Here is a 17,517-nt window from a genome sequence, read left to right as displayed (position 1 = left end):
ATACTTCTTCTTCTCCAATTTTAAAATTCTAATTCCTTTTAAATCGAATCACCATTTCCAATCAATTAAGTTAGGATTTTGAACTTGTTCTTACGTTTTTAATCTCCAATTTTAACGAGCACAACTATCAATTTTTCAACTCTCTTCTTTTTAAGATTTTTTTTCGTATTAAAAGATATTACGTTCAGAGAAAAGCAAGAGGGTATGTGTTTGTATGACAGATATGAATTTGCACTATAAATAAAATTCTTGTAAGTAATTAATGGCATGAATAATAAAATAATTAATTAATATTTGAGATAGATGTAAATATTAAAATACTTATTCCATTTTATTTTATTGTTATCTGAATAATAATTTAATATTTTTTGTGACAATATAATAGTTTAATATGCTACTGCCAATGTATTATTTTTTTTTTAAATTAGGGAAGATATGTATTTGGTGGAGATGATGAAAATGACACTATTATTAAATTTTAAGAGAAACATAAAGAAAAGAGAAGATAACGTGAATTTTGGAATTCTGATGAAATGATAATTTATCAATAATTATTGTATATGTCACAAGGGGTAATTTACCCTTTATTTTAGAAAGGGTATGGTAGAGTTCACCTTATCATGGGAATCAATAATAATTTTATAGAATATCATATCACAAATTCTATAGTTTTTATTATTTAGTGTTTAATTTTTATTTAATTTATTTTGTATGATAAATCTTAATTATTTAAAAATTATTTATTTTTATATTTTTTATTTTTAAACTACAATATATTATTATTATCTCAAAATTATTTTGCCAACTATTTGTAACTTTGAGACCGTAGAGTATTTAATTTTTCAGTCTTGTTTAAAAAATAAATTTTATAAACTAATAATCAATACAAATTAATAGACAAGTAATTAAAAGGCAAAAAACTTAAAAAATATTAACTAATTATTTATTGAAAAATAAAATTATAATATTTTCAAATAATTTCTTTTACCGTCTATTCTGTAAGAGCCACACTTTTTGGAATAACATTTGGCTGGTTTACTTTAGAAAACAGAAAGAATAAACTGAATTTCATTTTATTTTATATTTTATAAAAAATGGAAAAAAAAAAAATAGAACCCGTGACTAGTCTACTATGAATCTATATGATCACTTTTTCTTCCATTACAAATGCATCTCTCTCTCTCTAACACACTGAACTGAACCACCGAAGACGTAAAAGTGACTCGGTGAGTGACTCACTGAGTTAGTGAAGCTAATGTAGCTTTAGATCTCGAAGCAACGAACGATGAGGAGCTGAAATTGATTCCAATGGAACATTCCAGAAACAGATAGATGAAGTTCTCTATATCTGCCAAGGGAATAAAGAGACTCACGATATCGAGCGGCGCCGGTGCCGGTGGCGGCGCGGCAGAAGATGTATCGCTGAAGATTCCGTCGAAGCCAGCTTCCGGTCGCCGGATTACTGCAAGGACGGCGATTCCGGCGGCGCTGGTGCTCGGAACATTGTTGCCGTTTTTGTTTGTTAGAATCGCAATCTTTGTTCTCGAATCAGCTTCGGTTCGCTCTTCTTTCGGTGAATAATTTTTCCTTTTTTTTTATCTTTTTTTTCTCACACTTTCTATTTTTGTATTTTTTTTTTTACTTTCTGTTTTTATAAGTTTCAGGTTCTTGGATTTTAGATTTTTTGTATTATTTATGTATTTTTTTTATTGTGTCTTTCGTTGCTGCTTTACACGTGCATCCTTCTTTTAAATTGTTTAGGAAAGTTTTCAAGCATTTTCAGTAAATTTTAATTATTGTTCTTAATTATATATATTTTATAATTAAAATTAATAGTTAAAAATTACTAAAATATTAATATATTGATATACTTAAAAATTTTTTAATGATTTAATAGTTATTATGGTAGTTTTTCAATAATTTTTAATAATTTAGTTATGTGGAGAAGAAGTAAATTAATCACTTTTCAAGTACGGAGAAAGTAAATTACCAAATGAGTCTAACTAATATTTATTGTGAATTTATTAAAATAAAAAATAAAAAATTTTCTATTAATTTAATACGTATAATGAAACCTAATATTAGCTAAACCTTTGTAAAAAAGTGAAAGTAACTTTCTATATTTTAAAAGATTGAATAGAGTTTTTGACCTAAATGGATTCTTGCAGACTGTGGAGGATGGAGGTTCTTCAGTGGAGCTGACAGGTCATTGGTAAGCGCTTCGTTTACCATATTCTTCTTCTTTTGTTACTAGCTTAAAAGTTTTTAAGTTCAGAAAATTGAAGAAACGGCAACATTTAACCCAAAAAAAAAATTTCATATGTAAAATATTTGATTGTTTAAATCCCAGCTTCATATATAGTCAAATTACTCGTTAAAAGTGGAGGTGTTCTCTAAATTTATCTCTAAAAGATTTTATAAATCAAATTAGTTTTTTAAAGACCATATTTGTCATATTTGTTTTTTCGTGTCACCGACTGATAATGTAAAATATTAATTAATAGTATATATGATATTTAATACGTCTAATTAGATATTGATTAAATATATTTATAAAAATCTATTTATTTAGTCGCTAAATTGGGAGTAAGGTGTGTGTAATTGAAAAAAATAATTAAATTAATAAATTTTTATAAACATATTTAGTTAATGTTTAATTAAACATATTAGGTATTTTATATATTGTCAATTAACGTTTTACAACATCAATCTTAGACAAAAATTATTAATGGAATAACTAAAAGATAAATATGATTAAATTTTAATTTTTGATAGACTAATTTGATTAAAAAAAAATTTTAAAGACGAATTTAAAAAATATGTTATTTTTTAAGGACTAATTTGACTATTAACTCTTTAAATTCCTAAAGAGTTTGTAATACAAAAGATATTCAAATTTTTTTATCTTATTATATGTAAAGAAAATTATATAAATTGAATATAAATATATATAGTTGAAATATCATTGTGAATTTCATTCTTCATATATGTGATTGATTTACAATCAATCATAATATGTGATATAACTTAGAAATCATGAAATAGTTTACACCGTGTAAATTTTTTAGAACTAAAATCTAATTAAATTAGTTGCTATCGCTTAAATCAAAATAGTTATATTTATCTTCTGTATTTATTATCTGAAACAAAAAACTTTTATTTACGTGACAAAACTACTGAATTTTTGAATAAAATAATTTGCACTAATAATTCATATAAATTTCGTTCATTAGTGAATATCAAGGCTAACATACCCTTATTTTCGTTATGCTTATTCCATCTATTGGTAAACATTTACATTTGCTTTTCTTCTTATTAGAGATATAACTTGAAGTGATGTTATAAAATGATATCTGAACTTTTATGTTTTAAAAATTTAAATTTTGATCATTATTATTCTCAAAAAAGAAAGAATTTCAACTTTGTAATATAAAAAAAATAGAGCAACAAAAATAGGAGTGTTTATGGATCGGATCCGATTCACATATCGCGATGTTTATCTTAATCTGATTCGAAAATTAAGGATTTTGTGGAGGTATCCGCATATACGCGTATCCGCAAAAATAAAGAAATAAATAAGTAAATATTCTTTTTATATTTTATTTTAACTAATAATTATCATATATATTGTATTATTTTAATTTATTATTTAAAAAAAATATGTTTAATATTATTTTAAGAGTAAGTATATTTAAAAGAATAGAAAACATGAATTTTATTGATATTTTTTTAATAAAAATAAGCTGTTAAAAATATTTTTATATTTTATGGATATATCCGATAAACGATCCGATCTGATTCGCAAATGTGCAGATCGGATTGGATCCAAACTTAAAAATTACAGATATTGAATCCAATCCGATGAATTTAGTACTGACCGGATCGAAATTTTGGTCATATCCGATCCGATCACCCTAAACAAAAATGCTACCTTGACTATTCATGTCACTAATTATGTCAATATCTCTTTCTTTTTAGTTTTTGATAAAGAGTTATCCACCAAAGAAGGGTAGTGTCTGTCTATCTGTCACCAACTTAGGCACAGTCCTCTCCATCATCACTTTTGAGTGGATAATGTCCATCATCCACTCTGTGAACTGTGATAGTTCTGTTCTTAGCTGTTCCTTCATCCATATGTTCTGCTTGTAAAATCTCTGCTTCATGTGGTTAAAGTCTCTGAAGATTCTAGTGTATGGATTACTAATGCAATCAAATGAAACTGCACAAAAGAAAACTTACAAATTGGTACAGAAGAAAAAAACAATCCTTTAATCCATCATGTTTTAGCTTTTTTAATTTAAGTTATCATGCTTTCTGCTGCAGTTTCCTTCCACTCCTTTGATAAAGAAAAAAAAAAATCTCTTTATAAATTAATATATATGAGACAAGATGTTCTACACATTTAATTTCATCCAATGGTAAAGACTACAGAAATTATATCATATTAGATAAAGAAAAAGAAATACAGCTACACATCAAAATTTTATTGTGTGTACTGGTTAATGAAACTTAATTATATTTGTTATGATTATAAATCACTTAACATTTGTTATGCATGTGCACGAAGAAACTAAGAGATGAGCTTACCAGAGCACTAATGGAGGCAAATGAGGGTAATGATGATATAGGAGCTGAGTCATTCAATGAACTTGTGAAAGAGTTTACCTCAAAACAAGACCTTAAGACTTTTGCTTTCAAGACCAAAGCCATGGTACATTTACTGTGTTTGCTTTTGATAGTTACTCTTTAATGTGAAATAAATTGCTTGGTTCAGTGTGGTAATTTCAGACTGAAAATCATGAGAAGCACCACAAGAGAGGAAACTGATTTGAATATACATATGATTACTTAACAAGAACAGCTGAATTTCGTTATGGTGTACATTATGTCTCCACAGAGAAATCATGTTATAAATCAGGAATGTGAGGAGTGAGGGAAGCTAGCATAACAAGAAAAATAATGAGTTGAATTGAAACTTAATGAATTGATCAATAGTAGCACACAATTAAGTATCAATGTTTTAAAGCAGCTATGATTTTATTAATTCTAAAATTAGCATTATGAGAATTTGGGTGATGATACATCATAATCAAAGTGTCCCTCCCTTTAAATAAGTTCTTGCATTACAGTCCATTTAAGTAAACTATCATAATCAAAATATGCATTTTTTTTTTCTGGTTTACACTCAGTTGTTGCAGATGGAACACAAAGCGCAGTTAGCAAAACAGCAGGAATCAGTTTACTGGCATCTTGCTTCACAGGGTATTCCCAAAAGTCTCCATTGTCTTAGTTTGAATTTAGTTGAAGAGTATGCTGTAAATGCCATTGCTCGCTCTCGTCTACCTTCTCCCGAATACGCGACTCGCCTCATCGATCCTAATTTTCGCCACCTGGTCCTCCTAACTGACAATGTCCTTGCTGCCTCTGTTGTTGTGGCCTCTGCAGTTCAAAATTCAGCCAACCCAGAAAAACTAGTCTTTCACATTGTTACTAACAAGGAAACTTATACTCCAATGCATGCTTGGTTTTCCACCAATTCTATTGAATCAGCAGTTGTGGAAGTAAGGGGATTGCACCAATATGATTGGTCTGCAGAAGTAAATGCTGGTATTAAAGATATGCTGGATATTAATCACTTAATTTGGAAGCATTATCATAGTAAAGAGAAAGACCTCAACTATAGTCAAGATCATAACAGATATTTGGACACTTTAAGGCCTAGCAGCCGTTCATTGATGAATCATCTCATCATTTACCTCCCTAAGGTAATTTGTTAATGATGGTCATTTTAATCTTTTGATACATTCATAAATAACAAAGTCTAAACAGTTGAACAACCATCACTAAGCAAACTACTAATAACAAAGCCTCAATTCTTCAATCTTCATGATGATTGTTTCGTCGTCTGATTTTCGACCACAACAGCTGTTTCCAGATCTCAAGAAGATAGTATTTCTGGATGATGATGTTGTAGTGCAACAAGACATATCTTCTTTGTGGGAACTAGATCTTAATGGTAAAGTCAGTGGTTCAGTATTCAGATCATGGTGTGGAAATGGTTGCTGCTCTGCTGGGACTAAATACATGGACTACTTGAACTTCTCACATCCTCTCATATCATCAAGCTTCAATGGCAACCGTTGTACATGGCTGTATGGCATGAATATATTTGATCTTGAAGCTTGGAGGAACACAAATATCACTGAGATTTACCATCATTGGTTGAAACTTGTAAGTATACAATAATACACTTGATGAAGAATGTCTAGCACCTTCAATTTTTCCTTTAAAATGGTGTCTCATTCTTGATGCAGAACATAGATATTTGAAATTTTCATAAAATGTTTCAATTATATTATAATATGTGATGCAATTTGCAAAAAATCTTCAGAATTTTCATGGTTTATTTATTTAGTAAGAGTAAAGTATCGTTTTTGTCCCCGACGTATGGGGTAAATCATATTTGTGTCCCTAACGTTTAAATCATCCTATTTATATCCTTAACGTTTGTAAAAATGATTCAATGTTATCCTGCCGTCAATTACAATCATGAGCGCTTTAGTTTGAGTTTTAAAAATCTCTTCTTGAAGTTAGAATAAAAATGTCTGGGATAAAATCGATGATCTACTCTAAAAAATAGCTCATCAAATACAACATTTACATAATTCACTTTTCTAGGGACATAATTGAATCTAAACATAAATAGTGGGTATAATATTAAAATCGAACACATCTAACTGATCTAAGTGAGAATAATTGAAAAATATAATCTGATTTGTTAGTATAATTGATAGTAGAATAACATTGAATCACTTTTATAAACGTTAAGGATACAAATAGGACGATTTAAACGTTAAGGACACAAATAGGACTTACTCTAAACATTGGGACAAAAGCGATACTTTACTCATTTAGTAATTATGGTATAGTATTGTTTACTTGAGCATTTTTCTTCTCTTCATCAGAACCTGAAGTCTGGATTGGAATTGTGGAATCCAGGATTGCTTCCTCCTGCATTGATTGCATTTGAGGGTCAAGTACATTCTATAAACTCATCAATGCTTGTGACTGACTTAGGCCATCGCCATGGCGCTGCCGAAATTAGCAGAGAAAGAGTGGAAGCCGCCACAGTTATTCATTTCGCCGGCCCTGCAAAACCATGGCTTGAAATTAGTTTCCCAGAGGTTCGAAGTTTATGGAGTCAATATGTAAATTTCTCTAATAAATTTACAAGGAGATGTGGAATAATTACATCAGAAAAAAAAAGTGAGAAAGAAAGTGGTTCTTATTTAGAGATACATCAGCATCAATAATATTAATATTATGTTCGGTATATGGTTGCAAAAGTTGGTTCTTTCCTTCCCAGTTGGAAGAAATTTTGTAACTAAAGTAAATTCCAGAAGCATTATAATTAAGGATCACACTACTATTGGAACTATATATATTTCAGATAGATTAAATTATGTGAAGGCTGTGCTTGAACTTCCATTGGTTTCCACCACCCTCTATCAGCTGCAGTCAAATAAAGGTAAAATAATAAGGTTGTGAGAAACATGCCAAAATAATTTTTTTGTTATATTAATTATTTAATTATTTAATTATCATCATATCTTATATTTTGTTATATTAATTAAGCAGTGGAAGAACAGAAGTAGATGTATACAAATGGATGCTTACACAACAATATTGGTGACCAGATCCTAAAAGAAGTTGCGATCAAATGGTGGTGGTGGTTGTTGTGAAGATGCAATTGTGTCACATATAGTTCCTCCACCAGGTGCCATTAAAAAATTTTGTTCATGTTGATGTTGTTGTTGTTGTTGAGCTCTCTCAAATTCACCTATCTGTACCAACATATATATATATATTCACAAAATATAAAAATAAATTTAAAAGTTAATGATAGATATAATATATAAATATATGTATTTCATGAAATTAAAGATAAGCATTATATTTTATTTTAAATATTTTCAACAAAATTATTCACTTTTTCAGCACATATGCCATCATGTTGCATGCATATTTTCCCAGCATAATTTTTTTTATTTTATTTTATTACAATCTTTCCATAGTCAAGAATACTTTAAAATGTTTTTTTTTTTTGGACAATAGGAGACCATTAATTACGAATATTCTATTAAAATAATTAATTTTAGCATAAGTAATTCAAAAAATCCCTTGTAATGATGTAGCGGAAACATTGAATTTCAAAGAAATTGTTATATATTTTAAATTGCTTTAGAATGTTATTTAAAAGTGATTATTTTGTTAAAGCGTTTTGTTGATCGTAAAAAATTAATAAATTTAGTGCACATTTGAATTCCAATTTAAATGCTGTCTCTATTTTTTGAATTAGAGATTTAATTTTTTTTTTATTCATGATGTAAAATTTGTTATTTGCAACTCTATTAAACAGAATTAAGATAAAATTTTAACTACATCTAAATTGTTGTTACAAAATTTGAATTTCATTCAATTTCTTCTGTTAAAATTATCTTCAAATGTTTAAAATAAAATTGAAACAATTAAATATTTGAGGCATAATTTAAACATTTTCTTTTCTAAAGTTTTCTATTGAAATTTACCTTATCAATGAATAAATAAAATTAAAGGTGTGGTTATGTAGAGATTGAGGAACAGACCTTTGCTCTCAGAAAATTGTTGTGGTTTTGCAGCTCAATTTCCTGCACATACATTGTAAGTATACACATTTTTTAAATACTTACATTTTAATTTAATATTATTTTCTAATAGTGTTATAATACAAAAATAAATAAATAAAGTAAATGGGGAAAACAACAACAATAATAATAATAATAATAATAATAATAATAATAATAATAATAATAAGGTTTAATTACTCTGTTGATCTCTATAGGTTCGCGAAATTTTCAATTAGATTCCTATACTTTTTTTCCTTTTAATTGAGTTCTTGCACTAAATTTTATTTTTAATTGGGTCCTATACTTTTTTTTTTCTTTTTATATGAGTCCCTGCACCAATTTTTTTTTTAATTGGATCTCTATATAATTAAACCAATTACTGTTAAGAGGGACCTAATTGAAAAAAAAATTGGTGTAGAGATCCAATTAAAAAGAAAAAAAAGTATAGGAACCTAATTGAAAATTTTACGAAACTATAGCGACCAACAGAGTAATTAAACTTAATAATAATAATAATAATAATAATAATATGACCAAATTAAAGTAATGATATAAGTACCCGTTTTTGCATGAATTCAACTTCAGCTAACAATGTTTCATGCTGCAATAACATTTAAAAGTTATGAGGATAATTAGGAGAATAAGTTAGAATTTTAAATATTTTTCATTTCAACAAAAAGCATGAGACTCATTATCATCTTTACTGTGTCCAAAAATATTTGATACTCTTGAAATATTAATATTCCACATGTAATGTAATGTTATATGGAAAAAATTATATACCTTTCTGGATCTGACTCTGCTTAAGCCTTTCTCCAATCTGCTTTCAAGGTTCTTTAGTTCCTTAAGGCTTAGAGTGCTGAGTGCTTCACCAAGGATGTGCCTGAAAAACAAAATAATGCATTGCTTATTTATTTAATTTACTTACTTAATTATTATATATTCATGAATATAAGAAATTAATTAAAAGTACCTGTTTAAATTTTGAATCTCTCGGATTTGTCTTTTCAATTTGGTTGATTCTTGCTGGTAATACTGATATTGGTACATAATATTGTTTAGAGAACTATATATGGAGGAGAATCAAAATATGGTAAAACCAATATATATTAAAAATTTGGTATATACATATAAATTCAAGATGAATAAGTCACCCAAAAAAAAAAAAAAATTCAAGATGAATAATATACTTAGTTTAGATTTTCGTAACATGCACGTATTATTTAACAGTTATTAATTTATATTTTTAATTATTAAAATATTTAATTTAATATTATATATTTTGATTTTATTTATTTAGTTAATAATTTGAATTTTATATTAACGGGTTTATAGGATTTTTTTAATTTTAACTTAATATAAGATATATAAATATCTCTTAAATTATTATAGACAGATAAATAGAAATAAAAAGAATAAAATATATATTTTTTTATTTTCGTGATAAAATCATAGTATGAACAAGTAAGGTTGAGTGATTTTCTTTTGTAGTAGAAAATTAAATAGAAAAAATGGAGTCTTTTTCATTTGATTTTAATTTATTTTAAACTATGGTGTGAATAAATAAATTTGAATGAGTCTCTTTTATTGTATAAAAAAATTGAATAAAAGATAAAATTATTTTCTTTATACTTTTTTAATCTATCTCTTAGTTTATTTATTCTGTATTTTTTAATTCAATTTTAGTTATTGTTTTTTTCTTTATCCTTTCGATATTTTATCAATGAAGTTCCATCTTACAGGAGGAGCGTAACATTGAGATAGGAACACAGAAATATAAAATCATGTTTAGTAGATGAGACATAAATATAGACATTGTGTTTAAAAAAACTTAATTAATGTATTTTGTATTTTTTTTTACAGAAATGACACAATAATACTAATAAAAGGCACAACTTATTTTTTAATTTTTTTTTAAAAATTTTATATGTAAATAATAATAATAAATTTAACTTTCATAATTTATTCTTTTTATAATTTATCATCAAATAACGTACCAAAATATTAATTTTTGTCTCTCTATCTTTTATATTTTATTCTTAATATCATATTTTGTCCAAATGCACCCTTAAATATAATGGAAGGCACTAATTTGAAAAGGAAAATCCACCTTAATTAAACCATTATTAGAGCGGGTAATTTTGTTAATATAAATTAGATTTGGCAAATTTTTTTTTATATTTCGAAAATCGGAGAATAAATTATCTCCTATAATGTATTATTGCATGAAAAGTCTCTTCTGTATACTTTTAGCATATAAAATAAAGAAGTATTCAATTATTATAATCTATAGTTAAAATTTGTATAGAAATAAGCTTTTGAAGAAATATATATCAAATGCAGTTTAAGATTGCAAAAATATTTCATAAGTTTCATACTCCTATAAAAGTATGAAATGATGCAATAAATTAACAATTTAGTGTTTTATTCAAATAAATATATAAGAAGATTTATTTTTACATGTTAAATTTATGTATAATTTGACCTATCATGTGATAATATTAATTTATCTTCCAGTTTCCATAAGCTAATAGAACAATCGCTATGAGATTTTAGTTAATTTAAAATTAAATTACTATATTAATTACGCATAATTTAATGAACTCTTCCATAAAAAAAATTTATGTAATGTTTAATTAGTTTTATTTCATCAAGACCATTTTCCCCTTGTTTTATTATTATTATTATTATTATTATTATTATTATTATTATTATTATTATTATTATTATACAATGAATAGAAGTGAATTATGAAAAATATGTGAATTATCATTCAACAATGCATTTATAAATAGTAATAAATATATTATTTATTTATATTATTAGTATTATTATTTGAATAGATTTACCTGCGTGTTAGCTTCAGACACAGATTCTGCGCTTGTGGAAGTAGAATATGCTTTTTTATACCTTTCAATTGTTGCCCTAACACTTCAAATAAAAACAATACAAAAACAAATGTGAAAAACAAAAACTTGCTAATTATAACAAATTTCTTTTGTCTTAATAATCCATAACTTCATTCTATGATAATAAATTTCACTGATTTTAATTATTTTTTTTAACATTAATTTATTGCTTTTTGTCAACAAAGGCAAATTTGAATATATATGATAAATTTGGTATAGCAATATTTAATTGTATAACAATGCAAATAATAAAAAGTGACATATATATGTAAATAGTGTACTGAGGAATGTAGGGGGTAATAACCTTCCTTTTTCATTGAAATGTTCATCAGAACACATGCATAGTAAATTGGTGTTCATAGGAAATTGACATCAATAGTGGAAGCTTTATTTCCACAAACATGAAAACAAAAGAAAAGAGATGAAAAGAGAGACGACTTTGCTTTTATCTATTCTTAGAATCTATTATCATGCTGTTGCTTTATAATTTATATAATAAAAAAATAGAACATTTCAGAAAGAATTATAATAACTTATAAATCCTCTGTTACCTTCTTTTTGGATAATATTTATTTATCGATTATACTATGTGTACATTAAAATCAGCCACAAGTATAAAATATATGTTACAATATAAATATACATTAAAAATAAATTAAACCACACATGAATTATTTATACATAAATATATTAGTGACTGATTTTAATGGTTGATTTTGATTTACGAATAGTATTTTTGTTATTTATTAAAAAAATGATATTTTTTTAAGAGATGCCTAAATAATATTTTATTTCTCTTTATTTATAAAATATATACACTTTTTTCTATAAAATTAAAATAGGATACACTTTAGTCTGTTAAATCAAGATATATATATAAACCAGTAAGAAGTATTTGGTTGATTCAAATAATTTATAAAATATATTTTTATAAATTTGCGAGTCGGCCCGCCCTCATTTTTTTTTGAAAATATTTAAAATGTTTTAGTAAGTTAATTAAATTAAAAGATAAAATTTATAACTTGAAAACTAATTATTTGATGAAATTCATAAGTCAATAAAAAATTTATTTAAAAGTATAAAAGGGACTTAATTTTTTGCTTTATGTAAAAAAATTAGGCAAGAGAAGAAAAATTATATTTTATAAATAAATAAAAAATGTTATTTAGAAATCTCGCAAAAGAGTGAAATATTATTTTATTTATTTCTTATATTAAAAAAAACTAGGAATTTGAGAGAGGGGGGAGGGGGGGACTTACACACAAATGAAAAAGAAACACTTTAAATGAATGAAGATTTCAATATCTATTCTAGTGAAAAATAATTAATAATTTATATTCACGTGATTCAAAAATCATATTTAGTAACTTCTATATTGCTATACAATAATAAATTTAAATTCAGCATTGCATAACAATGCAACAGTTACTAATACGATTTTTTAATTATCTGGGTTAAAATACACTCACATAGAATCTATGTATATATTTAGTAACTTCCTTATTCCTCGTTTGCATTTATTTCACTTTAAAAATCAAAACTCCTTTTTATTTGAAAATAAGTACTTAAAAAAGCTCGGTGGTCAACTTTCGTTTATCTGTCCATATGAAAAAAAAATAAATTCATTTGACACTTTCTATAATGTTAATAATTAATTATGTAACACTTGTATATTATTTTATTATTAATGCATATAAAAAGAAAAAAAAGTTCTGAAAAATATTTATCATTTTTCATCCATTTAATAATGTAACGAGTTAAATAGAACAATTTGATATCATTCTCCCAAAAGGTGCATAATACTTTAAACAATTATATTAGGTTTACACTAAAATGAATCATTAAAATCAGTCATCAGTATAAAATATATATAAAATATAAAATATATACACATTAAAAATTAGTTAAACTATACATATATTTATAGACTAAATATACAAGAGCTAATTTTAGTGTGTAAATAATATTTTTATACTTTAAATTTTTTTTGTTACAAATTTTCATAAAAAAAATATGAAGTTAATAAGTAGTAGTTAGAGATACATAAATAATAATTATATATCTAACACAAATTTGTGCGAATAATAATGAGTAGTTATTTTTTACAAATAGGATTGGATCCTGTAGCTGAGAAACCCTAACTGAAAATATAATCTTATGATTTCCTTCACAACACACCGTATTAGAAAGGACAAAATTTATGAAAGCTGGAACAAATTTGGACTTTTATGAACCTTTAGACACAACATATTTGCCATAGATATGGTGATGAGAAAAATTGGTTTCAACTTTAAAGGAATCTATCTGAGCCCTTTGACTCCACGAACCCTACAAACTAATTGGTTTTCGATAATTACTACCTTAGCTTGTACGAAATAATAGAGAAGGTCCAACAGATCGATTTTAATGTTTTTTATCTTTATTTTTTAACAAAAAGGATATTTTTAATTTGATTGGTGAATTAATTTTTTTGGCCAACGTCAACCAAATTTATTTAAAAATTTTATTTATTAAAATTTTATTAATTTTAAATATTTTAAAAATAATCTTTTTTTAAATAAAGAAAAATTGATGACTAGTATTAGTTAATTAAAAGTTAGAAAAATTTTAAAGTATATCGGTACACTAGTGTTTTAGTAATTTTTTTAACCGTTAATCTTAATTATAAAAAATATATATAATATATATAATTAAGATCAATGGTTAAAATTCATTGAAATCCCAGTATAGCAGTATACTTGAAAACTTTCTTAAAAATTAATTTCTATATTCTTTTATATTAATTTTAATGCAAATAAAATTTTACACAATTATTCAATCACAATTGAATAATTTTTGAAGTAATAAATTTAAAAATTAATTTTACTGATAATGTAATGATATATGATTAATTGTTCATATAAAATTCTATTATATTGACATAATTCATATATATTATTAGTGACTAGCTAGTGAAAATCTAACCCTAATTTTGAATTTTGGATGATCAAATTGACCTAATCTGACAAATTGATGAAGAAGTAGTAGAGAGATCAGATCAGAAGCAAAGGGATGAATGAGTGCAAGAAAGACAGCTTTTATATTTGTGGCAGAAATTTCTAGGTTTTGAGGTTTTCATATGAAGGGAAAGAAAGAGAGGATTGGACATAACAACATCTATGAGAAAAATATATACATATTAATTACACAAAGAAGCTAAGATCTATCTCTGCCTTCAAATCTTTGAAACCCTAATTAAAGCTGTTACTCATCTTCTTCTTCTTCTTCTTCTGCTATATTTATATAGTAATTTATTATGGCTTATTATTACTATCTCCTAGTTGGCACAGATCTGCAACCTTTTCAAAGTTCAGACCGAACAAACTGATCCAGAAGCATAAAAAAAGCAAGAAAGAAGAAAAAAAAAAATAGACACAAAATAAAATATGCTATTTACATACACAGTCCACAAAGAAAAATTAAATAGAATTATAAACCAGAACACTTTTATTTTGAAAAAAAAAATAAAACAAAAGAGGTTGTGGAATTGAAGAAAATAATCACCTAGGACCTTAAATAATTTTTTTCCAAAGGTAAATAATTTTTTATTATTAAAAAAGGATAAAAGAAATTAAATAATTACTTATTAAGTCTAAAAGATTTTACTAATCAATAATCATCAAATTCATCCATTTCTAAAAACCAAAAATTTTTTAATAAAATATTATTTGCACATAAAAATCAGTTATTAAGTTAACTAATATATATTTATGTATAAATACATATATACAATTTAATTTAAAATTTTTTTTGTTAGTTGATTTTGGTGTATACTTAACATTTTTTTTTTAATTATCAACTTTTTTGTGTTGATTACCTAAAAAAAATCTGATAATAAGCCATCATCATTAACATGAAGATGTGGTTATGACTTATAAATATAAACAAATTTAAAAGTATTTAGGAAAAATTAAAGTATAATAATATAGAAATAATTAAGAAAGTGAAAGATTTGGAGATTGATTTGAAAGAAAAGGTGAAGGAATTGAACCTGTTGTTAGCATACTCATACAAACGGCCACGGCTGGAGAAGACAACAAGAGCGACTTCAGCATCACAAAGCACAGACAGTTCATAAGCTTTCTTCAGCAAACCGTTCCGCCTCTTACAGAACGTCACCTGCCGATTGGTCGTGTTCTCGATTCGCTTTATCTCGATCTTCCCTCTTCCCATTCTCTTCTGAGATGAAGATCCTTCATGATCAATACGATGAGCATCACCACCTCCACCACTTTGACTTTGATGGGGAAGCTCCATGCTTCAAGCTAAGATGTTATAATAATAATAATAATCAAGACATAAAAGCAGAAAAAGTAATTATAATTTTAATTAATTTGTTTGTACCTGTTATATATAGGTATTTGGAGTTAAGCGAAATCCTGAAAGTTCCTCTCAGGTGATTAAAAGGGTTTGCAAAATATGGAAGTGGTTTTGGTTTCTTAGCCCTTGCCTACTACACACAGGTATTTATGGACTCAAAACTGCTACACTTCAAAATTAACTTCCCGTCTTTGGAGAGAGAGAGAAAAAATTTATGTATATTAAAATGCATTTGTTTATAGGGATGGAATACTGAGACAGAGATATAGAGACACAAAATTGTATTTGATAATAAAATATAGACAAAACATTATGTTATTTTTTGTGCATCTTAACACAAAGAATATAGAGATATTTGGACACAACTTATTTTTTATTTTTTTATTATTATTGTTAATTTTTTATAATTATATTTTTTTATTATTATATTTTTTTTCTCAAATTTTTTGAATGAAAAAAATAAAAAAAAAATTATATTTTCATAATATATTCTAGTTTATTACCAAATAAAATAGAAGAACACAAAATTTTGTATTCCTGTCCTTTGTAACTAGTTTTCAATGTCTTATTTTATCCTATTCTCAGAAATAAACATAGTCATATACATTATTTTTGTTTATACAATTTTTTATAAAAATATTTGGAGCAATAAGTTGAAAATCATAGGTAGTTTATAAGAGTTAAGCTTCGGTCAATTTAGTCTCTGACATTGGCGAATTACACTATCCTGATTTAGTCCATAAAATTTCAATTGCTATAATTTTATTTTTCAGATTTAAAAAAATGTACCATATTAGTTCCTTGTGTATTTTTTGTCACCGAAATTTTACATACGTCATTAGTGATGTAGTTTCACCCTACCACGCTGGACATATTAACGGTTAGCTGAGTTGGATTAAAAGTATAATTATACCGATTTAATCTTTTTTTTTTCTTTTATGACCTAAACCACATAACGTTTCCAATTTTCTTTTTCTTCTTTTTCTTTCTCATCTTTTTCTACTTCTTCTTCTCATTGTTCTTTTTCTTTGTGCATCGTTGCAAGTCTAGGATCATGATTTCAAGTGATAGCCAGAGTTTTATGCGCTCAACAACCAGGACCCCAATTCAAAACGGGGCTTTAAGAGTACTAGAATAGTGTGGCTGTGGGTGCCATTCTATTCTTTGTTGGTCAATGATAAATTCTAATCCTAACAAATTATTTTTTAGATATCTAAACTACAATGTAAAAAAACATGCTTAATTATTTCAAATTTGTTATTATTGAAAAGATGTGGTGTAAATTGTTTGCATTAGTTGACAATTGATAAAAAAAAAATGGTTGAAAGTAAAAGTATGAAATTTATAGAAAAAGTTGATCAAGTTAAGCTAGCTTAATTTTGTCTAGAGAATTGACAAATTGAAAGCTGAATTGAAAACTCAAAAATTATACATTCAATTATTACTTTTAAATATATTTGTAATGTCAATAGTTGCTATGATATTGTTTTTGAAGGTATAGGAAGAATTTAGTGTGATAATGAAGGCAATATATAATGTATGAAAGAAAAATTTAACATTGTAATAATTTGAAATAAATACAT

The 17,517-nt window shown here is 25.8% G+C and overlaps 2 protein-coding genes across 4 annotated transcripts; one reads left to right on the top strand and one right to left on the bottom strand.

Annotated features, from left to right (window-relative positions):
- Positions 1-1,016: 1,016 nt before the first annotated feature.
- On the top strand, positions 1,017-7,900 carry LOC112719793 (probable galacturonosyltransferase 15). The gene is made up of 7 exons (XM_025770493.3): positions 1,017-1,573; positions 2,169-2,212; positions 4,568-4,711; positions 5,190-5,765; positions 5,926-6,231; positions 6,966-7,528; positions 7,639-7,900. The coding sequence occupies exons 1-6, from the start codon at positions 1,333-1,335 to the stop codon at positions 7,311-7,313; spliced, it is 1,659 nt and encodes a 552-aa protein (XP_025626278.1). The 5' UTR covers positions 1,017-1,332; the 3' UTR covers positions 7,314-7,528; positions 7,639-7,900.
- LOC112719794 (agamous-like MADS-box protein MADS1) lies at positions 5,702-16,099 on the bottom strand. 3 transcript variants are annotated; one of them, XR_011868015.1, is made up of 10 exons: positions 15,959-16,099; positions 15,606-15,879; positions 11,516-11,597; positions 9,640-9,701; positions 9,450-9,549; positions 9,226-9,267; positions 8,646-8,687; positions 7,678-7,844; positions 6,940-7,149; positions 5,702-6,202 (listed from the first exon to the last, which is right to left on the bottom strand). XR_011868015.1 is itself a non-coding variant. In XM_025770494.3 (9 exons), the coding sequence occupies exons 2-8, from the start codon at positions 15,869-15,871 to the stop codon at positions 7,701-7,703; spliced, it is 738 nt and encodes a 245-aa protein (XP_025626279.1). In that variant the 5' UTR covers positions 15,872-15,879; positions 15,959-16,099; the 3' UTR covers positions 6,757-7,512; positions 7,678-7,700. The 3 variants fall into 3 exon arrangements, 2 of the variants coding, with proteins under 2 accessions (XP_025626279.1, XP_025626280.1); XM_025770494.3 differs by lacking the exon at positions 5,702-6,202 and having other exon boundaries at positions 6,757-7,512; XM_025770495.3 differs by lacking the exons at positions 5,702-6,202; positions 6,940-7,149 and adding an exon at positions 7,268-7,512 and having other exon boundaries at positions 15,606-15,872.
- Positions 16,100-17,517: the final 1,418 nt, after the last annotated feature.

This window comes from Arachis hypogaea, chromosome 11 (genome assembly GCF_003086295.3).
Source record: "Arachis hypogaea cultivar Tifrunner chromosome 11, arahy.Tifrunner.gnm2.J5K5, whole genome shotgun sequence".
Lineage (NCBI taxonomy): Eukaryota > Viridiplantae > Streptophyta > Magnoliopsida > Fabales > Fabaceae > Arachis > Arachis hypogaea.
The sequence above is the reverse complement of the archived record's forward strand: the minus strand, read 5'-3'. Positions and strand labels throughout refer to the sequence as shown.

Coding starts and splice junctions, on each gene's coding strand:
- LOC112719793 (XM_025770493.3), top strand. CDS start 1,333: ATGAAGTTCTCTATATCTGCCAAGGGAATAAAGAGACTCACGATATCG. Junction 1,574..2,168: donor TTCGGTTCGCTCTTCTTTCG/GTGAATAATTTT, acceptor GGATTCTTGCAG/ACTGTGGAGGATGGAGGTTC. Junction 6,232..6,965: donor ACCATCATTGGTTGAAACTT/GTAAGTATACAA, acceptor TCTCTTCATCAG/AACCTGAAGTCTGGATTGGA.
- LOC112719794 (XM_025770494.3), bottom strand. CDS start 15,871: ATGGAGCTTCCCCATCAAAGTCAAAGTGGTGGAGGTGGTGATGCTCAT. Junction 9,268..9,449: donor GCAGAGTCAGATCCAGAAAG/GTATATAATTTT, acceptor ATGTTATTGCAG/CATGAAACATTGTTAGCTGA. Junction 7,845..8,645: donor ACAATTTTCTGAGAGCAAAG/GTCTGTTCCTCA, acceptor ATGTTGGTACAG/ATAGGTGAATTTGAGAGAGC.